Raw genomic sequence first — 25,417 nt, 5'->3', positions numbered from 1 at the left:
AACAGCTTTTTAAGAGGTGTGTTCTACAGCCTGTGACTACAACGCAATCAATACCTCTAGAAGCTCCGTTACCTGTTGGTCATCTGGAGTCCATATGCCACAGGTGATCTGACTCTCCAAGTTTATTTCTGAAGACCAGTGTCTCTGTCCGCTGACTGAACCGACCAGCACAAATCCATCTCTGTAGGAGATAAGTGCTTGAGTCCCATCATGGCTCCATGTAAAGTCGCTTACCTTAACACACCAAAGAGAAAAAAATAGATATATTGGCCATGTAACAATTTTTTAATAAAAGGTAGCACTGCATGGAACTAGATGGAGTAGCTATTAGCCCAGTTGTAGCTCTAATGTCACGGCTATCAGATAAAGCAACTGTCCTTGCAAAGTGTCTCTGTGACAATTTTTGCACGTTCCTTTCAACGAAGAAAGGTTTTATTTTCCAAAGTACCATCCGTTGTCCTCTTTGTTTTGCCTCTCAGGACTCGATCACTCCCAACTGCAGAGAAAACGTGTACCAACCTGTGCCCCGCGGTCATTCACGAGCTCCACAGACCATCTGCCTTCGTATTGTATCCAAACAAATATTCCTCCATCTGCGTCACAGGTTGCTAATTTTTGGAATGGTTCGTTCCATCTCACCAGCACGACCTTAAAAGATCACAAACGAAACCAGCGTTACCAAAACTGCATGTTGTGCTAAGGACTATTCAACAAGAACCAGTTAAATGATACCGCAAAATAAACATCACCACTTTTAAATCTTAAAGACGACGTCCAAACCAGCAACTTTCAACACAGCATAAGCAAACAGGAGGCCCCATACAGACCATCCGACACTCTTTCAAATGATTTCTGCCACCGTCATCTCACGGACTGTCAAGACTCCACATCAAATCATAGAATCATAGAATCACGGAATCATAGAATCATAGAATGGTTAGGGCTGGAAGGGACCTTCAAAGGTCATCTAGTCCAACCCCCCTGCAAGGAACAGGGATATCTCCAACTAGATCAGGTTGCTCAAGGCCTCGTCCAACCTGGCCTTGAACGTCTCCAGGGATGGAGCATCCACCACCTCTCTGGGCAACCTGTTCCAGTGTTCTACAACTCTCATGGTAAAAAATTTTTTCCTAATATCCAATCTGAATCTACCTCCCTCTATTTTAAAACCATTACCCCTTGTCCTATCACAACTGGCCCTCCTGAACAGCCTCTCCCCATCTTTCTTGTAGGCCCCCTTGAGGTACTGGAAGACCGCTATAAGGTCATGCCGGAGCCTCCTCTTCTCCAGGCTGAACAGCCCCAACTCTTTCAGCCTGTCCTCATAGGAAAGGTGCTCCAGCCCTCTTATCATCTTCGTGGCCCTCCTCTGGACCCTCTCCAACTGGTCCATGTCCTTCTTATGGTGGGGGCTCCAGAACTGGACGCAGTACTCCAGGTGAGGTCTCACGAGGGAATGGTTTGGATTGGAAGGGACCTCAAAGATCACCTTTTCTAACCTGAAACACCTGTACAGGCACCTCTGGCCAAGAAACAGGCGAAGAGAAAATACAACCTCAAACTCACAGCTCCTGCCTGCTGACTTCACCACCCGAGAGAGGGAGGAGGAAGTTGTGATGAATACAGAACTGTCACAGCTCACGTCCCCAGTCCAGTAAGGCATCCTCACCACTGGCAAGCCTTGACCATCAGCTGCGCTGCAGAGGTGGCTTCTCCGGTCACGCTGCTGCCCAGAGGTAGCTGTCAGGGCAACATAAGGTACCAACTGAAAGGTGCCACTTCTGCTGCCACCCTGCCTTAGAATCACAGAATGGTTTGGGTTGGAAGGGACCTCAAAGATCATCCAGTTCCAACCCCCCTGCCATGGGCAGGGACACCCTCCACTACACCAGGTTGCCCAAAGCCTCATCCAGCCTGGCCTTGAACACTTCCAAGGATGGGGCAGCCACAACTTCTCTGGGCAACCTGTGCCAGTGTCTCACCACCCTCATCACCTCTTGCTGACTTCCAATAAAGTCGCACACACCAGTATTGGACTGAATTTCAATACTCGTATCAATGCTGACACACACAAAAATTGAGAGTCCCAAATTATTTAAAAATAGCAATTTCATAGAAAAATTGCTCTGCTACTGAGTGCAAAAGGAATACAAAGCAGTTTTAGGTTCTTCTCTCTGCATTAGAGCTATCTGGGCTTTTCTGGAGAACTTAATGAAGGCTAAACCTACCGAATTGCTCTCTCATTTCTAATTAATATCAATTCAACAAATACAGTATCTCTTGAGACCTCAGTATACAACTGAAAAAAGCACGTCATCCTAGTGCTTGAAGTAGAAATTAAAACTAAAACCATTTACCTTCTGCTAGCGACTTTTTCTTAAAAACTTTTTTCCAAATTTTATTTCAAAAACATGCAGATATATATGGGACGGACGCTTACGTTCATACACAAGGAGATTCTCCCCCAGTTATTTTACTGAGACACAGCACACGCAAAGAAAGAAAATATATATTAAATAGTCAATCAGAATGTTATTTTAAATACTTAATTGGCATTCAGCTCTAAAGATGTTTCTTCATAAATCTAAACAGATAACTAATCATCTAGAAGAGACAGAAAGAGAAGATTTTCCTGAAATATATTTTGCTGTTTACAGAGATGGACTAATCCTCCTAAAGATTCCAGTTCTAAGATGAGCTCTGAGTAGACCCTTCATGCTTCACAACGAAATCAGCAGTCATTTTCAGAATTAGGATATAAATATGCATACCTGAAACCTAAACTTGACAGCTGAAGAAGGATGATCTTACACTCAGCGTGTGCTACACTGACTCACAGAGTGTCAAGCGTCAGAATCATAGAATCACAGAATGGTTTGGGTTGGAAGGGACCTCAAAGATCATCCAGTTCCAACCCCCCTGCCATGGGCAGGGACACCCTCCACTACACCACGTTGCCCAAAGCCTCATCCAACCTGGCCTTCAACACTTCCAGGGATGGGGCAGCCACAGCTTCTTTGGGCAACCTGTTCCAGTGCCTCACCACCCTCAATGTAAAGAATTTCTTCCTTATATCCAATCTAAATCTGCCCTCTTTCAGTTTAAAGCCATTGCCCCGTGTCCTGTCACTACACGCCCTTGTAAAAAGTCCCTCTCCAGCTTTCCTGTAGCCCCTTTAGGTACTGGAAGGCTGCAATAAGATCCCCCCGGAGCCTTCTCTTCTCCAGGCTGAACAGCCCCAACTCTCTCAGCCTGTCTCCATAGCAGAGGTGCTCCAGCCCTCGGATCATCTTCGTGGCCTCCTCTGGACTTGTTCCAGTAGCTCCATGAACGTAGCTTCAGAACGTGTCCATCAGTGGAGCTCACCAGCCTGAAGTATCAACCCTTGATCGATTAAACAACCAGAAGAAACCTGTTTCTTCGTGCATGTGTCAACAACACGGGGAGAAGGGCCTATGGCAAACCACCTCCCTGTTGTTCAGCAGCTAAGAAGAATTTCATTTGAAATTCTGCAGAAAAACACTCGCCTCTACTTGATAATAACCTTGCAGCTGCATTCCAAGTTGCCAGTCCTGTCTCCAGTCGAGTAGATTATACCGTGCCACTAGATGGATTGTATGGCACATTGGGGTTTTTTCATTTTTTATTAGAAAAGCAGTAAATAAAATATTCCATCATAGTAATGCAAGCAGTTGTACTTTGGTAGAGGTTTCATTCTGTCCCTTCTGTCTAAAGAAGACTAGCACAGATTTGTCACAACTTTGTTTTGGTTTTGGTGTAACTCCCAGGCACAGAGCTGTCGTTTCATCCTCCCTGAGGCGAAACGCAACGACGATGACGACGGAACTGTACTTCTCAGTAATGCCTAATAGTATTATGAAAGAAGTGAAGAAAACCCCAAGGATAACACTGAAAAACCTTCATTTTTAAAGGCTGGAAGCTGCTAACGATGACTATTAACAGAGTAGAAGGTACTTATCACCACTAAAACCCAGATCTTTAATGCTTAGACACTGCTCAGGTTGGACATTTCATAGATTCATAGATTTCTAGGTTGGAAAAGACCTCAGAGATCATCGAGTCCAACCGTCCCTAATCCCCATTAAACCATATCCCTAAGTAGATCATCCACCCTAGATGACAGATCACACAGAATAAACTGCTAGAGAAAATTTAGGAACAAAAGATAAAACTAATTGTGCAAATAATATGGTTTTTAGCTAACATCATCAAAGGTGCTACTACCTGTCTTAAAATTGCCCTGTTTTGTCTGACAAAGATTTGAGATGAGCATATGATTTTACAGAACAGACACACCAGTTGACTTAATGACACGAAATTATGGGCACAGTGACAACAGTCACCTTGACGTGGATTGTCTCTTTTCTATTTTAAGTAGGAATCTTGTTAAAACTCGAAGATAACTTTTGATTCACATTCTGTACAACCTGTCTTTTCTTTGGATTAGATAAAACGTCCAAGGGTACATTTGAATGTAAGCATGAGTAACTAGAGCCTCTCTCCCTCCATCCCACCTAGATACAAATTAGTAGCTTCCAAAATAAACTTCCTGCTTTATAATCACAAATGAGACAATGATTTTAGATGCCTTCTGATAACATCTTGAGAAGGAAGCAAACTCGTAATTTGAAAACTCAACTTCTTTAAACACAGCGCAAATGTTATCATTTTATAATCATAGAATCATAGAATCATAGAATGGTTAGGGCTGGAAGGGACCTTCAAAGGTCATCTAGTCCAACCCCCCTGCAAGGAACAGGGACATCTCCAACTAGATCAGGTTGCTCAGGGCCTCATCCAACCTGGCCTTGAACGTCTCCAGGGATGGAGCATCCACCACCTCTCTGGGCAACCTGTTCCAGTGTTCTACAACTCTCATGGTAAAAAATTTTTTCCTAATATCCAACCTGAATCTACCTCCCTCTATTTTAAAACCATTACCCCTTGTCCTATCACAACAGGCCCTCCTGAACAGCCTCTCCCCATCTTTCTTGTAGGCCCCCTTGAGGTACTGGAAGACCGCTATAAGGTCACCCCGGAGCCTCCTCTTCTCCAGGCTGAACAGCCCCAACTCTTTCAGCCTGTAAATAAGGTCATTTTAAAGATGCTTCCATTGACTACATGCAACATTTGACTACAGGTGCTGAGTCCACAGCTGCTTTGAGTGTTTCCAATTTCATTTCGGATACTCACCTTACTGAAGCAGAGATAAAGAACGGAAGAAGGATTGTCCTAAGTATTAAAATGACTTTTGGCTTTTATGTTGGCTCAAACATAAAGCATATGCAAACATGCCCCATCAATAGCGCCCTTAAATAACTCATCAGCTTGAATTACCCCGCTGCAAAGAGGAATTTTATTGCTAACCCATAAACACAAAGACATCATTACTTTCACTAACGGCTTGGACTCACCGGGGACCCATTTTGACTTCTGCCTTTACGGTTCTCTGCTTCCTACTTAGCATCTTCACACAGGTACTGAAGGACTAAACTGTTTTATCTCGTACTGAAAGAGCAAAAATGTTGGTGTGCCAAAGAAAGTTGTCTGTGGACCACTTGTGGTCCACATAACCTTCGTATATCACCTAATGATTTTCGTTTGTTTGCCGTTTGTGGTTTTAAGGGCTACAAAAATCACAAATTGCGTTTGTTCTACTCTAGAAAAAACTTGTATCACTGACATTCATCAGTTTCTAAACTGTTATCTCACACAGAAAATTATGAAAATAATAATTTTCATACAGGAATAATAATTTTCATACAGGAAAGCTGGAGAGGGACTTTTTACAAGGGTGTGTAGTGACAGGACAAGGGGCAATGGCTTTAAACTGAAAGAGGGGAGATTTCGATTGGATATAAGGAAGAAATTTTTCCCTCAGAGGGTGGTGAGGCACTGGCACAGGTTGCCCAGAGAAGTTGTGGCTGCCCCATCCCTGGCAGTGTTCAAGGCCAGGTTGGATGAGGCTTTGGGCAACCTGGTGTAGTGGAGGGTGTCCCTGCCCATGGCAGGGGGGTTGGAACTAGATGATCTTTGAGGTCTCTTCCAACCCAAACCATTCTGTGATTCTATGATTCTATCCTGTGCACCCTACAAAGACGCCTGGTTCACTCATCGTTTCAGAATGCTCATGCCAAACAAAGGAACGCGGACTTCCAGGTGTAGCAAATTGGGCTGTAGTCAAGTGTTCTCTAGTCTCTGTTGCTGTGGTCATCCATCTGCAAGCACATCTCCATGGCATATGTGGAAATGAATGCTGGAGAAGACCTCTGTCTTTAGAGCATATGCCTACTCCCCAGTAAAACGGATGGAGGATCCGAGATATTTAAAAAATGACTCACTGTGACTCAGTACAGTGTATCAGTTATAAAATCTATCTAAATTTGGTAAGAAACTCTAGGAACTAATTGCCCTAGTTATTTACCCATTAATTTTTTCTAGATGTTTGTCCCTTGCCCCTGTAGCAATTATATGCTGTATGTTTTAGGAACTACAGAGGTAGGATTTCAGTAATGACTGTTGTTACGATATTCTAGATTAAGGATATCTTCGATATCGTGTTTTCAGTCATCTCATTCAAAACCTATAATGAAATTAGAAATAAAAGCTCTCTGGATTTTAGTGATCTTGTGTTAGAAAATGTGAAAAAATTAATGAAAGTGCCAATAGCAGGTAATGAATTTAAATCACCAACCCTGGCTTCTGTTGGGAAGAGGTCACATTGACTATAAATCACATATTTGCCACTCCAACAGTTACAGTTGCTCACAATTTCTTGTCTAAGATTTTAATAAATAATGACATTGCTGCCTGCGTGATGCTCTTTCTGTGGCAGTGTCTTTCTAAGAAACTTGATGATCTTCTGGGCCAGAGACTGATTGGACTTTGTTTTGTTATTTGCAGTAATGGACCAAAAAACTTTAGAGTGAATGAAAATGGAAATTTTAAAGCATATTTAAGTGATCTTAAAAAAAAAAAAAAAATTGTCTGTTACTTTTTCAAATAGAATAATACAGATGTTTCCTTTGCCACAAGACAAGGCCTTTTCCAAATGGAGAATCTGGGAAGATAAGAAGTACGGGGAAGTAACTGAGGTTCATAAACTATAATTTATGTTCACACAACATTTTAAATTGGGAAATGTTATCAATTATTTTGTTCTTGATTAGTCTGTAGTACTGGAAGTAGATGCACGGGTTCATCTCCCAAGTGTAAGTTAACAATATTTTCCCTGTAATTTTATACATAAACAAGATTTTTAACGTTGAGGATAACAAATCCTCGCATATCCTTAATTTTTGATGAAAAAAATTTATAAAGTTTTTATTTTTTGCTGATTCTGCTGTGTTTGCAGCATTATAGTATGCAGTCAGTTCTTGGGAAGAATTTCTAGCACTTTTACAATTAATTAAATTTAATTCCTGAAAATCAAGTTGACTATTAAAACAGAGCTGTTGGAGATGCTGAATGTCACACTTCTGAAACAAATTTTTCACCACTATGCATTGTATGAAAAGGAGCTCAAAGAAAACTTAAGACCCTGATTTAAAAGTTCGTTGAACTTCATGGAAAACATCCAGTTTGGGGGCAATGTATTGACCTTTACATTGTGCTTGATATATTAGGCCTGGAGTTCCTTGAAGTTTTATTCATGGAAGATAATTTTCATAGAATCATAGAATCACAGAATGGTTTGGGTTGGAAGGGACCTCAAAGATCATCCAGTTCCAACCCCCCTGCCATGGGCAGGGACACCCTCCACTACACCAGCTTTCCTGTAGGCACCCTTTAAGTACTGGAAGGCTGCAAGGATGCACGTACTGGAAGGATGTGATGCATTATAAGTCTATTGACTATATACAATACTAAACATTCTATAGAATTGTTGGCTTTTTTTCCCCCCTCCCTAACAAATCATACTACATTTCTAATGCTATTGAAAGTGCTGATAAGAATCTACCTTCCAAGCAGCGATGGCGAGAGACCCAATTGTTCCTTGGACAGAAACAGAAGAACTAATAAAGGAGATGAAGCTATTGCCTACAAGCAGCAGAGTACAGGGCTCAGTCTATCCAAAGGCTTCTTCCAACCCTGTGCTTTTAGGAAAGTACTTAAGCTTTTAAAGGAACATGTAAGGGTTGAAACAAAGCGCTGGAAAAGGGGACTGGACAAGCTACCTGGGATCGCTGAGCATCACCTATTTGCTGTATGGAACAATCCTATTATGCAATCCTCTCGTAAGCAGATTGACCTTCACTCACAGTTACAAGCCCAGAAAAATACGTGTATATAGTGCATATAGTAAGTGCAACACAGTGGCACACATTATGGTTTACTAATGGCAATGAAGATGAAGAGATGTGTAAGATGTAAGCACATCTATCAAAGAAAAAACATGAGTGTACAGTGCAGAACAGAAATGAAATGTAAAAGTAAAGGGACCAGAGAAACCAAGAACCACCTTTACCTGCTAATACTGTTCAGTGTCTCTCTCTATGTAATACATGAGATATAGATACACACGTATAATGTGTATATACATTACATAGAACACAGGTGTGTGCATGAACACACATCTCTATTAAATCCTTGAGGAAGCTGTGCCAACTTTGTACATTTGTTGACCTGAAGTTAGTTACCCAAATTTAAAATAACTAAAATGTAATTTGAAAGGACGACAGGTGCCCAGAACAAGCAGTAGGGTTGCAGTTAACAAGCTGGTGCTTCTCACTACTCTTTACCTGCAACCAATGCTTGGTTCTAAACACTTCTGTGTATGCTTAGTTCGATGAAACATGAAGTTTAACTTTTTAAAATATTAGTAATTTTTTTAAAAAGGCTATTCACGTTTCTCTCTCCTAATTTCTCATGCTGCAAACAGATAGTTTGCAACTGCTCTTACTTTCATCTTCGTTTACGACCTTCATTTCTTGCCGGGACAATAACGTCACCATAATTCTTTCCATTCAAACCAATTCCATCAGGCAGACAAAGAGCATCACATAAGTATTTTTCCTACTAATAACACTAGACAAAAAATCAGCAGACATGGTAGACAGCTAGTTTGCCTCTCCTGGGTGGCACACCCATCCTCCTATCCTACTTGTCTTATATGGCATCCCCTAACGATATGCTCCCTGTCTCTCCCACACCCGCAGAGCTTTGACTCCGTGTTTCCAGTGACACTACACCCCGGTGGAAGTGCTTCATTTGCCTATGGAGCTGTCAGTTTCCAAGGTATGATACCTGTCAAGGAACTACTATTAAGAAGAAACTACTACTATTAGTAACAAACCTTGTGCTGCAGCTAAAGAACAGCAAATTTCGAAGAGTCAGAGTCTACGTTTCTCGAGAAAAACTGCCAGCTCACACTAGGGGCTGCGTGTTACCCAGTGGGTAAAGGAACAGCCAACAAATTCTTGGAGACAGAAAGCACCACCCAAATCCTTTGTGTTCCTTTAGTCGAAATAATAAGAAAATGAACTCTTTTCCTGGAAAGACTGGAGTAGCCTCCAAATCCCTCAGGGATGAATGTCCTTTAATAACCCTTACCCTTGCCGTGGGAGAAGCCCCGGGGGGATGGCTGCTGCCGTGGGCAGCGCTTGCCACTGCCACACGGACATTAGAGGGCTGCCCCTTTATCCTGGATCCTGTTTTTTCCTTGAAAAAAGTGTATTACTCTGCCAGCAGCTGTCATCTTGCTTCTTCTGCTCTTTGGAAAGGAGCTTCGATTTCTCTATATGCTATTTAAACAAATACAACAACATTCTTGTGAGAGCTGATCTAGAAGCTACTAAGTCTGGGGTTTTCAAAATACAAAAAAGTCCGGGCAAAGATCAAATTGGAATAGCTTTTTTTTTTTTTTTTTAAACTAGAAATCTGATTTTATGGTGTAACACTATCAATAAGCTAAGTGTGACATCTGCGTCAGCTGGGGACCTAACTTTGCACGAACTGAAATCTGGGGTAAGGCTGGACCAGCAATAAGGTGCTGACCTTAACGGACCTGAAAGGTGCAGGTCCAACTCTGTACCTTCTGACCACAGACTTCTCTGTGGACTTCTACAAGTCCAAGGTGTGTGGACTTCTGTGTCCAAGACTTGGACACTTATTAGTCTAAGTGTTCCAGGCCAGGTTGGATGAGGCTTTGGGCAACCTGGTGTAGTGGAGGGTGTCCCTGCCCATGGCAGGAGGGTTGGAAGAAGACAATCTTTAAGGTCTCTTCCAACCCAAACCATTCCATGATTCTATGATTGGAGAGCAAGGAGGTGGTGGGTGACAGCCAACATGGCTTCACCAAAGGCAGATCGTGCCTGACCAACTTGGTGGCCTTTTACGATGGGGTGACAGCATCGGTGGACAAGGGTCGACCAATGGATGTCATCTACCTGGACTTGTGCAAAGCTTTTGACACTGTCCCGCACGACATTCTTCTCTCTAAATTAGAGAGTCATGGGTTTGATGGATGGACCACTCGGTGGATAAGGAATTGGCTCAATGGCCGCACTCAGAGAGTAGTGGTCAACAGCTCAATGTCCAAGTGGAGACCGGTCACGAGTGGCGTCCCTCAGGGGTCCGTGTTGGGCCCGGCCCTCTTCAACATCTTTGTCGGTGACGTGGACAGTGGCATGGAGTGCACCCTCAGCAAGTTCGCCGATGACACCAAGCTGTGTGGTGCCGTTGACACGCTGGAAGGGAGGGATGCCATCCAGAGGGACCTTGACAGGCTGGAGAGGTGGGCCCGTACCAACCTCATGAAGTTTAACCAGGCCAAATGCAAGGTCCTACATCTGGGTCGTGGCAATCCCAGGCATAAATACAGACTGGGTGGTGACTGGATCGAGAGCAGCCCTGAGGAGAAGGACTTGGGAGTACTGGTGGACGAGAAGCTCAATATGAGCCAGCAATGTGCTCTTGCGGCCCAGAAGGCCAACCGCGTCCTGGGCTGCATCAAGAGGAGTGTGGCCAGCAGGTCGAGGGAGGTGATTCTCCCCCTCTACTCTGCCCTTGTGAGACCTCACTTGGAGTACTGCGTCCAGTTCTGGAGCCCCCAACATAAGAAGGACATGGACCAGTTGGAGAGGGTCCAGAGGAGGGCCACGAAGATGATAAGAGGGCTGGAGCACCTTTCCTATGAGGACAGGCTGAAAGAGTTGGGGCTGTTCAGCCTGGAGAAGAGGAGGCTCCGGGGTGACCTTATAGCGGTCTTCCAGTACCTCAAGGGGGCCTACAGGAAAGATGGGGAGAGGCTGTTCAGGAGGGCCAGTTATGATAGGACAAGGGGTAATGGTTTTAAAATAGAGGGAGGTAGGTTCAGGTTGGATATTAGGAAAAAATTTTTTACTATGAGAGTGGTAGAACACTGGAACAGGTTGCCCAGAGAGGTGGTGGATGCTCCATCCCTGGAGACGTTCAAGGCCAGGTTGGACAAGGCCCTGAGCAACCTGATCTAGTTGGAGATATCCCTGTTCCTTGCAGGGGGGTTGGACTAGATGACCTTCGAAGGTCCCTTCCAGCCCTAACCATTCTATGATTCTATGATTCTAAAGGTAAGTACAACGTAGGGATACACGAGAAGCTCTGTGCCATTCCGTTCAATACGCCCCTTTCTCCTTGGCGCCTGTTTTGATAATGCTCAGAGCACACACTGGTCTGACAAAGGCTCAGATCATCTGCTCAGCTGCAGAAAGAGCAAAGGTCAGGCAGAGCAATGCAGTTCACCAGCAATGTCCTTCTGAGCAGGCCCAGGGGAGGTAACCATTCACCCAGCACTCACTGGTTCTCCAAGTGAGAGGCTGGTACCCTCTGAGAGTAACAGTGTGGTTGCTCACCCTCTGGGAAGTGTGTTGATGCTCCCCAGCAAGTTTTGTCTATTTGCTTTGCAGACGAATGCCACACATGTCTGTTTTTGAAAGGTATCTTGGCGTTGGCATCCAACCCACCACATATACTTATTTTTGAAACAAGTTTATTGGCATCCAATCCCCAATCGAAGAGAGTCTGACCTTTATGAGCTCTAGAGGATGATTTTGGCAAACAGGCAACTGCAAGAATAACTTGTTTTGATAGCTACTTTGAGCAGGGAATGTACTTACACAGTGTGAGTAAGATGTCATCTTAAAAATACCTAGACTGTCAACATCTCATTGAATACATTTAGGAGCCTTGATAGTAAACTGCCAAGATGAGGACTCAGAAAGGCTCTAAAGCTTTACAAATGTCCTTACGTTCCTGAAGTCACACACTGCATTTTAAAAAATATACCCCCAAAGTCTATTAATCCCAAGGATTTGCCACGTAATCATTTTATATGTTCACAGAACACAAAACATGCCATCTGATCACCCCATCTTAGAGGAAAGGATCCCCAATGCCCCTCACAGGTACCAAACAAAATGCATTATGCTCCTACGAATTAAGTGGCTCACAGAGCCAGTTCCAAAGGAATTACTCTTTTCACTTTGGAAGCACCATGTTTACTTGTGGGTTCAAAGAACTACAGTTGTAGGGGATGTTTTTTTTAAAAAAAATAAAATTTAGCTGTTTCCAAAGTATGTCAAATAAATGTGTTTGGGCAGCCGGGGATCTTTGACGGATCACTTGTCAGAGCTGGAAGTTGCGTGCGAGAAACAAGTGACAGGTGATATGAACATAACATGGATGACAAGATGCTGGTATCTGGCTACCAGTTCTCATCTGAATCATTTTCTTAATTATTCCTTCAACAGCTATTAAAGAAAATAGTTGGGTATAATCAGAAGGAAAAGAATTGAGGCATGAAAAGAGTGAAGGTCTAAAGTCAATCATATGTATGAGATATCTGCACACTGTTTGTGGAAGGGAAACAGGTGGAGGTCTGCTCATTCCCCTTCTCAGAGACAACAGAGCAACAGTGATAAGGCGTATGGTCTGCTTTTGACTCCCCTTCACAGAATCACAGAATCACAGAATGTCAGGGATTGGAAGGGACCTCAAAGGATCATCTAGTCCAATCCCCCTGCCGGAGCAGGACCACCTAGATCAGATCACACAAGAACGTGTCCAGGCGGGTTTGGAACATCTCCAGAGAAGGAGACTCCACAACCTCTCTGGGCAGCCTGTTCCAGTGTTCTGTTCCCCTTACTGGGAAGAAGTTCCTCCTCATGTTTAAGCAGAACCTCCTGTGTTCCAGCTTACATCCATTTCCCCTTGTCCTATCGTTGGATGCCACTGAGAAGAGTCTGGCTCCATCCTCATGACAGTCACCCTTTCCATACTTATAAACATGAATGAGGTCCCCACTCAGTTTCCTCTTCTCCAAGCTAAAGAGACCCAGCTCCCTCAGTCTTTCCTCACAAGGGAGATGCTCCACTCCCTTCATCACCTTTGTGGCCCTGCGCTGGACTCTCTCCAGCAGTTCCTTGTCCTTCTTGAACTGCAGGGCCCAGAACTGGACACAAGATTCCAGATGTGGCCTCACCAGGGCAGAGTAGAGGGGGAGGAGAACCTCTCTCGACCTACTCACCACACCCCTTCTCATACACCCCAGGGTGCCATTGGCCTTCTTGGCCTTCACGAGGATGCTCAAGTCCCAGAAGCTCTTTTACAGAAAAGAGAACTGTTTCCACAGAAAAGTCATTTTAGAGTTATGCCATGCTCACCTCCAGTGAGAGAAACTCCTTTCTAGCACGTGTATTACTACCACGGTCTCCTGTCAATGGCCTTCCTGTCCTTAACCCTTCCTGCAAGACACTTCTGTTTAATTGCCCATACATACTCCCCTGAAGTGCAGAGGCAAGTCCAAGTTCACTAAAAATAAAACAAACCTGCATGTTCATAAGGATAAGCAAAGGATAAAATAGCACTTCCATTGCCTTGCTTTGTAAGAAGAAAGATTTTGCTTTGTTCTAGTTTCCATATGGATAAAACCACCATCAGAAAGGAGAGTTGACTCTTCTAGCTAAAGATGGAACAACTGTTTTGCCTTAAGGTCAAAATTTTCCTAGAGGAAAATAGTTCCCCGTCTCTCTAGCAAACCACTGATGAGCATCATCAGGAAAGGTCCATTGCTGTCAAAAATAAGACACATGCAATAACTGCAGAGCTGGCGCTTCCTTGGGCTCAAGTATCTACGGTCAAACTTTTCCCGCAAGAAAAAAGTGCCAGGTTTAAAATTCTCTGGTATTTAGCCTATATTAAATTAAAAGTACACGAGCTTAATGGTCATTTCACTAAGGTCTGACAAAATTACATTACAGATGGCATAAATCAGGACCGTTCTACAACCTCCACGTTTACATTCACTTTTGGGGTGTGTATGAGAAGCTCAGTGTAAATGAATCTCAAGCTTTAAAAACATGAATAACACTCACTGACAACCACCTATGCATCATCACCATGAGGTCATGCACATCTTTGTTAGAAGTTCCAAGGAGAGAAAAACCACCAAAGCACTCCACATAAGACAGATTTAAAATTCTTTCAGTCTTTTTTTTCCTGGCTAAAACCACTGACAAATATTAGATGCAGAGACACAGACACATTGCAGCACAGCAAGCTTTTATTCTGCCTCTTCTTTTTAAAAATATGCAATCAAGGACAAAATACTGTTTAGAACCACGTATTATAACCATCACCAAATAACTATGAAAAAAAAACAGAGGAGACAAGATAACAAAAAACATTATTGAAAACTATTCCTACTCAAAACTAACTAGCTCTACTGTGCTTTCTCGACGGCAGCTCCTTAGGAATTCCTGTAGTACCTTCCTACCTTGTCAACGCTCTCTTGTCTGGGAATACCTCTACAACAATGAATTGCTGGGAAAAGTCAGTAAAGTCACTATGACAGAGGCACTCTCCCTTATACTCGATCTTCCCAGTTTGGTGGTTAAAACTTCCTGACAAAGTGTTTGCATAATAGTGAAATATCGTTTTGTAACTCTGCAGGTACATATGCATGCACGAGAACATTATTCAAGAAAAAAACACTTGCACTATGAGGAAACTTTAAGGGAAACTCACAAAAATGTAATATAAATGTGGTTTTTTTTAATAGAACTGTGATAGTTAACACAGAGAAAGGAGGCATTACAAGTTCTTCACCATCTGAGGTCTATTCTGAGAAGTGTCAGAAAAATAATAGTGTCTTGTGACCACATAGAATCATAGAATGGTTGAGGTTGGAAGGGACCTCAAAGACCATCCAGTTCCAACCCCCCTGCCATGGGCAGGGACACCCTCCACTACACCAGGTTGCCCAAAGCCTCATCCAACCTGGCCTTGAACACCTCCAGGGATGGGGCATCCACAACTTCTTCGGGCAACCTGTTCCATTGCCTCACCACCCTCAATGTAAAGAATTTCTTTCTTATATCTAACCTAAATCTGCCCTCTTTCAGTTTAAATCCATTGAGGATCTACCCGTATCAAACATACTAAGTCTGTCTGTATCAAATATACTAAGGCCACATATAATTTTTTACTCATCAGATACTCAAACTTATGCAGCATGGCAACTAAGTAACATCATTCCAAGTTTCTGAACATCATCATTAGCATTTGTGGTAGGGATTTTGTAAGCAGAAGCCGGTCAATGACTCTCTGGATGGTTTTACAGGGTGGACTATAACTGAGATCACTGCAACGGTCCTCCACACAAGTCCCACGTGGGACCTGACTGCAGCCTAAGCTTTGTGCAAGCCCTCTCCACGGAGATGAACTTCATCCTTTAAGAACTGCTCTAAAAACTTGATTTTCGTCAGCAATGTAAACGGAAAAGACCTTAGAATTCACGGGCAAGCATCAAAATGCGTAGTCCAAGCGTGACTATTTCTCTGACAGCTACAATGCTTCAAGCCTAATTATTTTTTTCAAATACTAGAAAGCAAAAAATAATCCAAACTTGAGTAAAAGCACCGATCAGCACTTCAAATCTATTAACATTTCCCAGGTGCTAATAGCTGCGCACTGATCTAATCAAGGTGAGTTATAAGGCAGACTGGAGACACATGGTACAGCTGGGCGTTTCACTGCTGAAGTGGGACTACTCTACTATCCCAAATTACAGAATCACAGAATCACAGAATGTCAGGGATTGGAAGGGACCTCAAAGGATCATCTAGTCCAATCCCCCTGCCGGAGCAGGACCACCTAGATCAGATCACACAAGAACGCATCCAGGTGGGTTTGGAACATCTCCAGACAAGGAGACTCCACAACCTCTCTGGGCAGCCTGTTCCAGTGTTCTGTTCCCCTTACTGGGAAGAAGTTCTTCCTCATGTTTAAGCGGAACCTCCTGTGTTCCAGCTTGTATCCATTTCCCCTTGTCCCATCATTGGATGCCACTGAGAAGAGCCTGGCTCCACCCTCAATTCCCAAAGAAATACTCAACTATCGTCATCCTGATCATCAAGTCCAACCGTAAGACCTCTGTATGAGTTACACACAATTGTAGGATATTTCTGGCCACCCAAGGAATACTGGAGACCCCCACACCTGCAGGCTGCCCCTGAGTGGGTTCGTTTACACCATGTTCAGCGATAGAGGCGTTTAGGGCAGCCATCGAGGTGACTAAAATCGCTGAGATGGACATAAGAGAACAAAATGGAAAAGGAAACAGTGGCTACTTCCAAGGCTACCGACGGCACGGAGGGAGCGGGCAGTAAAACAGGGAATGCAGAAAGGGCAGCACAGCCACTCAGCACCTGCACCTCTCAGGACAGAAGGTACAAAAAGAAGAATCCAAATTAAAAACTAAGAATCCCTGTATCCAGAGCAAACCCCTGTGAGAAGTTTTATCTTCGTTTCTTATTTCTTATTGAAATAAAAGCTGTACCATGGTGCAGCTGGCCAAGCAACCAGTAATTTTACTTTCCAGAGAACATAAGGGAACTATAAATAAGGGGTTCAAGCAGTTACTTGGATAGAAGGATCACGACAGGCAAGGTGGGCAACCCCGGGAAGCACAAATCTGTGCTGTTCCTTTTTACTGCTGTGGCACAAAGACGCCTCAACCCGAAGAGAACCTCACGTTGTCGGAACCGCGCAGTTTATCAACAAGGACCATCCTTGAAGTTTTCAGCCTTGAAGACAAGCAACAAGCAGGCTAGGGAAGCACTGCAAGGCAGGCTAGGCTCTACAGAACTGAAAAATGACTGTATTTGCTCAACGCACTCGAGAGGGCTGACCTACAGGTTGGGAATGTGATCCCTGGGCACCCTAATGGGATGTAAAGGCCACCGTGAGACTAACAGATCACTGGCCATAAGTGTGACAGAAAACACACATCTGTCTAGGACAATACTTGACCTCATCTAATGCAAATATTAACAAAGATTTTGATTACTTGTGGTGCAGAAAGCAGTTTGGAAGGAACTGAGCTAAACCTGACTTGCTTCTCAGAGACCAAAAAGCAAAAACATTCAACTTTTAACAACGCAGTCAGTGTATGAACCACAGACTAGAGATGAAAGTTGTCTGATCCGTATCCAAGAGCTCAAGCCAGCTAGCTTATAAGCACTGCATCACTGGAAAGTAATTTTTATAGTTTAGACATTTTATCCTTCAGTTCACTCAACAAAAGAGAGGAAAAGCAATAAGAAGTACACACATTTCTGTTCTTTCCCCCCCTCTGTGAAATCCTTAAGAAAGTTTCACCAGGCAAAATAACCAGATGTTTTCTATCCCAAGCCACTTGCTCGTCGACGAGCATCTGCAATATGATTGAGACAAAAACCTAGTGAAGGAATGAACTGTATTTAGGCAAGCCCATCTGTCTGTACCTGCCTCTGCGTTATCCAGGCACCATTTCCCTCGTTCCTGTCATGTGAAAGTGTCAATGTAACTGGCTCCCCTTTGAGGTTTTCAATAAAACCAGAACTAATCTGGCTAGGCAAAGAAGCAGAGGCAGGTGGCTACCAACTTCTTCCAAAAGTGAAAAGTCCCCTAAATTAAAAAGGAAACTTTATTTCAAAGCAAAGGTATTGCTACTTAAACAATGGTTTTGACTTGACCATTTCTGCATTTCTGTCAAACACCCTTAGAGAGTCAGCGAGTCACCAACTCGAAAACAACTGTTTCAAACAGTAGCCTTACACTTGGCCAGGTGCTACTTTGCCAAAGAGCTTGCCCATGTCTGTGCTACCAAGCCTTCTACACCAAGCCATTGCAGCTTTCCTCCCAGCACAAAGCCTTCTTCCTACTCGTCAGGCTGCCACACTCTCCATGTTTAAGTCTTAGAATCATAGAGTCACAGAATGGTTTGGGTTGGAAGGGACCTCAAAGATCATCTAGTTCCAACCCCCCTGCCATGGGCAGGGACACCCTCCACTACACCACGTTGCCCAAAGCCTCATCCAACCTGGCCTTGAACACTGCCAGGGATGGGGCAGCCACAGCTTCTCTGGGCGACCTGTGCCAGTGCCTCACCACCCTCAGAGGGAAAAATTTCTTCCTCAGATCCAATCTAAATCTCCCCTCTTTCAGTTTAAAGCCATTGCCCCGTGTCCTATCACTACACGCCCTTGGAAAAAGCCCCTCTCCAGCTTTCCTGTAGCCCCTTTAGGTACTGGAAGGCTGCAATAAGATCCCCCCGGAGCCTTCTCTTCTCCAGGCTGAACAGCCCCAACTCTCTCAGCCTGGCTCCAGAGCAGAGGTGCTCCAGCCCTCGATCATCTTCGTGGCCTCCTCTGGACCCGCTCCAGCAGCTCCATGTCCTTCTTGTGTTGGGGACTCCAGAGCTGAACGCAGTATTCCAGGGGGGATCTCACAAGAGCAAAGGGGCAGAATCACCTATCAATGTTTTAGATTATTTCCAGAGAAGGACTCGAGGCTCCGTACATAAGCAGCAGTGTAAATTGATTCTCTCTGCCCTCAATTCTGCCTTTTCCTTACAAACATTGTTGGGGTTTTATTACTATTTATTCATTTACATCATTTCTGATGCTTTGTTTATGGGAAAAAAATGCCCCACACCTTTATATTAACCAGAAGGATCAAGCAGTAAGACAAGATTCTGCAAGAAGCTGCGGAACGAACATCACTAAAGTATTTCCAACTGTAAACACACAACATGGATTGAACATAGGTATTGTTAAATAAACAGTGCCATAATGCAAGAGGTTGCCCACAAGTGCTACGGGCCATGCGTTCTGACTGCCACGGTTCAATGAAGTTCAATTTCGAAAGCAGCAAACGCTGTCACTGGACATCCCCATATCACACATCTATGGCACCATTTCAGATTGGGCTGAAGAAAATACTCGTCTTCATTCTGCGTACAATTTTGGTTTCTTTTCTTTACGACGCTTAAGATTTTGAAGTAACTTTTTTTTTAACATTCTTAAAAGAGTTTAAAATGCAATAAAATTAATTGAAGTTTTGAGATATTAGATTAAAGGCAAATAATAAAACTAAAAAAATGCCTACTGGCTAAGAGGAGTCATGCAAACATTCAGCAAGTACTGGAATGACACAAAAAACCAAGGAAGGTAAGACATTATTGTTACTGTACATAATAGGATGATATTTAGGAAACCATATTTTAGGTTAAATATCAAGTAAAGCTTCCAGCAATGAAAGAAATGGTTGAATAGTTTTCTAAAAGAAAAAGTAGAATGCAGCCAACCTTTGGAAACACTTCACACAAATTTTCACATAGCATTAGAAGCAATATTTCAGGGACTTTTTTTTTTTATGTTAACTGACTACACGTGGTTATTGCAGTTCAGTGGTTCTGTTATTAAAACATTATTTTCTTATTCATTAACTGAGATTTAAGAGAAAGAATTGTGTTTTATTAATAAATACAGCAAGAAATTATTTTCATTGTCTAAATTTTTTACAGAGCAGCATCACTTTAAAGCTTGAGTGCTTGCACATATATGGAATAAAGACATTATTTCAGTACAGTAAGTAGATGACAAAAAGAAAGATATAGTCGTATTCAACGCATGAGGGTGAAAGAGAATCATAGAATCATAGAATGATTTGGGTTGGAAGGGACCTCAAAGATCATCTAGTTCCAACCCCCCTGCCATGGGCAGGGACACCCTCCACTACACCAGGTTGCCCAAAGCCTCATCCAACCTGGCCTTGAACACTTCCAGGGATGGGGCAGCCACAGCTTCTCTGGGCAACCTGTGCCAGTGCCTCACCACCCTCAGACACAGAATGACCTGTGTCTTTATATAGCTATGATTAAATCACCATTTTTGGGTCTATCTATAGATTGGGGGTATAAGGGATGGCTGCCCAGATGGTCTGCATGCAGATCTGCAAGCAATCGGTCATTCCAGTTTGTTTTGCTCTGTGTGTGCTCTTGTTACACTAGGAAATGTTGGCTTGCCAGCGTTTTCAGAGTACGACGTCTTCGTAAAGAACAACAGATGGAGTGAAACAGTTCAGTAGTTATTGACTTTTTCAGAAACCTTTAGCAATAAAGCAGTGACATCATTAGTACGATAATAAACCAGCTCCATTTGGAAAATTGTTCATATTACTAAGCAGCTAGTCACCTTGCTAACTGCATGAGGGGTGCTAACTGCATGAGGCAGTTCTGAGTGGATCATCTCATAATACCGAAATCAGAGTGGCTTCCTCTCTCCAAAAAAGGGAGATGGAGAGTTAGGGCAACAGATCAAAAGCATGGAGTCACAAATGGGACTCAACATCCAAAAAGAGTGATTTTCACCAAGCAAAGCCCTCTATGCAGTACCAAAGAGTACTCTCTGGGGTATGCAAGGACACTACATGGACCATCAAGCATCACAATGTTTAGTCACAGGAGTGAAGGAGCCCCAGTAAGCTGACTCATGACCAACCTCAGCTAGCACAGGGCAGGAGAAGACGCTGAGCTGAGAAGGCTCCAGACAAGCATCCCTGAAGACTGGAGCACAGTGATCCCACAGCTGCAGCCCTCAGACACCAGCTTCCTCCACCATCCCCTGTCCCAGAGCCTCAGCTCTGGCTGTTGGCAATCACTGCCTCCTCCTCCTCTGCGGTCCATCTGCACAGACAATCAATCAGAACTTTTTCAGTAAATCTCCATGTCGGCACCAATCACATCCCTGCAGTTATATCCTGCTTTGCTACCATTAGTATATGGTAATTTCTTCAAAGTATAGAATCATAGAACCATAGAATGGTTAGGGCTGGAAGGGACCTTCAAAGGTCATCTAGTCCAACCCCCCTGCAAGGAACAGGGATATCTCCAACTAGATCAGGTTGCTCAGCGCCTCATCCAACCGGGCCTTGAACGTCTCCAGGGATGGAGCATCCACCACCTCTCTGGGCAACCTGTTCCAGTGTTCTACAACTCTCATGGTAAAAAATTTTTTCCTAATATCCAACCTGAATCTACCTGCCTCTATTTTAAAACCATTACCCCTTGTCCTATCACAGCTGGCCCTCCTGAACAGCCTCTCCCCATCTTTCTTGTAGGCCCCCTTGAGGTACTGGAAGACCGCTATAAGGTCACCCCGGAGCCTCCTCTTCTCCAGGCTGAACAGCCCCAACTCTTTCAGCCTGTCCTCATAGGAAAGGTGCTCCAGCCCTCTTATCATCTTCGTGGCCCTCCTCTGGACCCTCTCCAACTGGTCCATGTCCTTCTTATGTTGGGGACTCCAGAACTGGACGCAGTACTCCAGGTGAGGTCTCACGAGGGCAGAGTAGAGGGGGAGAATCACCCTCTTGATGCAGCCCAGGACGCGGTTGGCCTTCTGGGCCGCAAGAGCACATTGCCGGCTCATATTGAGCTTCTCGTCCATCAGTACTCCCAAGTCCTTCTCCTCAGGGCTGCTCTCGATCCATTCTCCGCCCAGTCTGTATTTGTGCCTGGGATTGCCACGACCCAGATGTAGGACCTTGCATTTGGCCTGGTTGAACTTCATGAGGTTGACACGGGCCCACCTCTCCAGCCTGTCGAGGTCCCTCTGGATGGCATCCCTCCCTTCCAGCGTGTCCACAGCACCACACAGCTTGGTGTCATCGGCGAACTTGCTGAGGGTGCACTCCATGCCACTGTCCACGTCACCGACAAAGATGTTGAAGAGGGCCGGGCCCAACACGGACCCCTGAGGGATGCCAGTCGTGACCGGTCTCCACATGGACATCGAGCCGTTGACCACTACTCTCTGAGTGCGGCCATTGAGCCAATTCCTTATCCACCGAGTGGTCCATCCATCAAACCCATGCCTCTCTAGTTTAGAGAGAAGAATGTCGTGCGGGACAGTGTCAAAAGCTTTGCACAAGTCCAGGTAGATGATATCCGTTGGTCGACCCTTGTCCACCGATGCTGTCACCCCATCGTAAAAGGCCACCAAGTTGGTCAGGCACGATCTGCCTTTGGTGAAGCCATGTTGGCTGTCACCCACCACCTCCTTGCTCTCCAGGTGCCTTAGCATGGTTCCCAGGAGAATCTGCTCCATGACCTTGCCAGGCACAGAGGTGAGGCTGACCGGCCTGTAGTTGCCCGGGTCCTCCTTGTTCCCTTTTTTAAAAATGGGGGTTATGTTCCCTCTCTTCCAGTCATCGGGGACCTCGCCAGACCGCCACGACTTCTGTATGTTTCTATAGAATCATAGCATGGTTTGGGTTAGGAAGGGACCTCAAAGATCATCCAGTTCCAACCCCCTGCCATGGGCAGGGACACCCTCCACTACACCAGGTTGCCCAAAGCCTCATCCAACCTGGCCTTGAACACTGCCAGGGATGGGGCAGCCACAGCTTCTCTGGGCAACCTGTTCCACTGCCTCACAAATGAACCCCAAAACACAAATGCACAAAACTGTTCTTGCTCTACTGGCATTTTTAAGAGATGAAGATCTTTTACTCATACACACAACACACGTATGACCAAAAAAAAAAAAGCAACTCAACACCTTCCACCCGAATTTACAACCGCATCAGTTCCCGACCTTACTACACTTCTGGAATCCCGTAGCTGCATGCTTCTGCTTAGCCACAGACCTTGGTGAGATGCTGAGAACCACCCTTACTGTTCCCCGGGCTACTCTGTTCAGGCAGTGCCTGAAAACAGACCGTACCGCTCTGAATTCAGGCTGGAGCGGGTCCAGAGGAGGCCATGAAGATGATCCAAGGGCTGGAGCACCTCTGCTATGGAGACAGGCTGAGAGAGTTGGGGTTGTTCAGCCTGGAGAGAAGGCTACAGGGAGACTTCCCAGCAGCCTTCTGGTACTTAAAGGGGGCCCACAAGCACGCTGGAGAGGGATTTTTGACAAGGACATGTAGTGATAGGACAAGATAAGGAAGGAATTCTGCACTCAGAGGGTGGTGAGGCACTGGAACAGGTTGCCCGGAGAAGCTGTGGCTGCCCCATCCCGGGAAGTGTTCAAGGTCAGGTGGGATGAGGTTTTGGGCAACCTGGTGTAGTGGAGGGTGTCCCTGCCCATGGCAGGGGGGTTGAAATGAGATGATTTTTAAGGTCCTTTCCAACCCAAACCATTCTGTGATTCTATCACCCACACAGAATGCTGTTTCGGATGTTACTGAGAAGCACAACTAATTTCACATCTTTTACACAAATATTACATGAATTACACCTCTAAAGTCCCATCTAACACTTTACGTTAGGAAGAAAGAACAACCAGAAAAAAAAACAGAAAGATATCCCTAGTAGTCAGAGATTATCTTAAAATCTCATGTGTGAGGCTTAATATCCCCTCCAAAATTTGTCAGCACGGATTATGGCAGCTGTAAATATTTCTGATCTCCATTAAAATAACATTTTAAAAACCTTGTTCAATTCTTCAGCCTAACAACTTACTGCCGTAATGACTTTCATAACTTAATCACAGATCTAGGCAAGAATTTCCTTCTATCAGTCCTGGAATTTGCAACCTTCTGATTCTTTTAAATATCCACTTACTTCAGTGCTTTAAGACAAGGAAAACAGAAACGACCCCCATCTACCTTCTCTATTTTTACTAGTTTATACAGTTTTAGCACATCTCTTCCCTGACTCATCTGCTTTCTAAGGTAAACAGTCACAGTTTTCTTCAGCCACTCTCCACAATCGAGATTTCCCCGATCTTTTTTCAGCTTCATCTCGTGTTCCCAGAACTCCCACTAACTCTCGGATGCTATTTTGAGGTGAGACAAGGGCGTTCTTCATATCTTGGCTTTTACTCATGGTAACATTCTCCATGCTCTTCTTTATTGCTTTTCCTATGTGTAATGGTATGTTTTCAAAATTACTGGGATTTTTTTCTTTTACTACTGTATTTTTCAAGTCAGCTGCACACTGAGAGCTTGCTATTCTCAGGTCCAGGTCCTTCCTACATGGAGGTCTCCGTGCAGGGGTGTAGGACTGACAGCCTCGTGGCTCTCCATGCTCTCACCATTTAGACACTTCCCAATTCTGCCTTTCAGCAGGGCTAGTGGAGCAGGCACCATCCCACACCAGTGCTGCTTCATGCTTGTGAGAACGGAACAGTCCCCACCAGTTTAAAGTGGGATGTATCAACGTACCGCTGTCAGAAGGTCTAACCAGTTAACGTGCCTTTTGCTTCTGTCTCCAATACAGATTTTGAGTCGTGTCACCAAATTGACTCTCATCTTCACAGCACCGTGTTTCTTAATACCCACCTGCAAAGGACAATGAAACTTTCTAAAAGCTTTCATCAGCTAAATCAAACGATTTTCCATCTGCCAAAACACTTTCCTCCCCTGCAGTTCGGCACGCCACCATCTTCTTCTGTGCAGTCTTGATGGCTGCAATCTATGAACGGTGACCTGTCGGTGACTATTATTTCAGCTAATTTATCAACCACCAGTGTAAGTTCACTGAGCTGCAATTCTCCAGATGCTTCCTAGAGCCTTCTAACACATTTAGTTCCACATTCTTATTGTTATTTCTAATCAGACTGTACGTACTTCATCTGACAAACACCTCAGCCACCTCTTACTTGTGCTTTCTCAACAAATCTGGATGCCTATCTGCAGTGAGGACTGGTGCTAATAAATAATTTAACATCTCTGTAATATTCTACTTCTCTGTGTGTGGCAACCCACCCAGCAGGCCCACTAGTTGTCTCAACAACTTCCAGCTTCTCACCCATTGTTCCTATTCCTTCAGCTGTGCGCTCCACTGCCAGCATTTTGGTCTTCTGGAGTCCGTTTGTACCTGTTGAGGGATTGCCTTATGGACTTACTTTCCTTTAAGAGTCCTACAGCTGAGCACTTTCTGAAGACAGAGGTTTTCTTCTCTCCAGGCAGGGTGCACACAAAAGACCATATGGTTACTGGATCCTGGCTGCAGGATTCCAGGGCAGAGGCACTGCCCAGGATGTGCTATGGATGAGGGAACTGCCAAGCCTCTCCCTTCCCCGCTTCTCTCACTTGCAGGCCTACAGGGAAAAAACGCTCTTGGTGCATGGGCTTGCGTAAAGCATCACTT

General features: G+C 44.4%; 1 protein-coding gene across 1 annotated transcript in view; it reads right to left on the bottom strand.

Moving 5' to 3' along the window:
• Window positions 1-25,417, bottom strand: part of TULP4 (TUB like protein 4) — a 133,840-nt gene that overhangs the window by 55,053 nt on the left and 53,370 nt on the right. Inside the window, 2 exon segments of the mRNA XM_086632009.1 lie at window positions 73-234; window positions 520-648. Of these exon segments, the coding sequence (XP_086488135.1) occupies window positions 73-234; window positions 520-648 (291 nt within the window).

This window comes from Tauraco erythrolophus, chromosome 2, assembly GCF_009769465.1.
Source record: "Tauraco erythrolophus isolate bTauEry1 chromosome 2, bTauEry1.pri, whole genome shotgun sequence".
Taxonomy (NCBI): domain Eukaryota; kingdom Metazoa; phylum Chordata; class Aves; order Musophagiformes; family Musophagidae; genus Tauraco; species Tauraco erythrolophus.
This window is presented reverse-complemented; position numbering and strand designations above follow the sequence as displayed.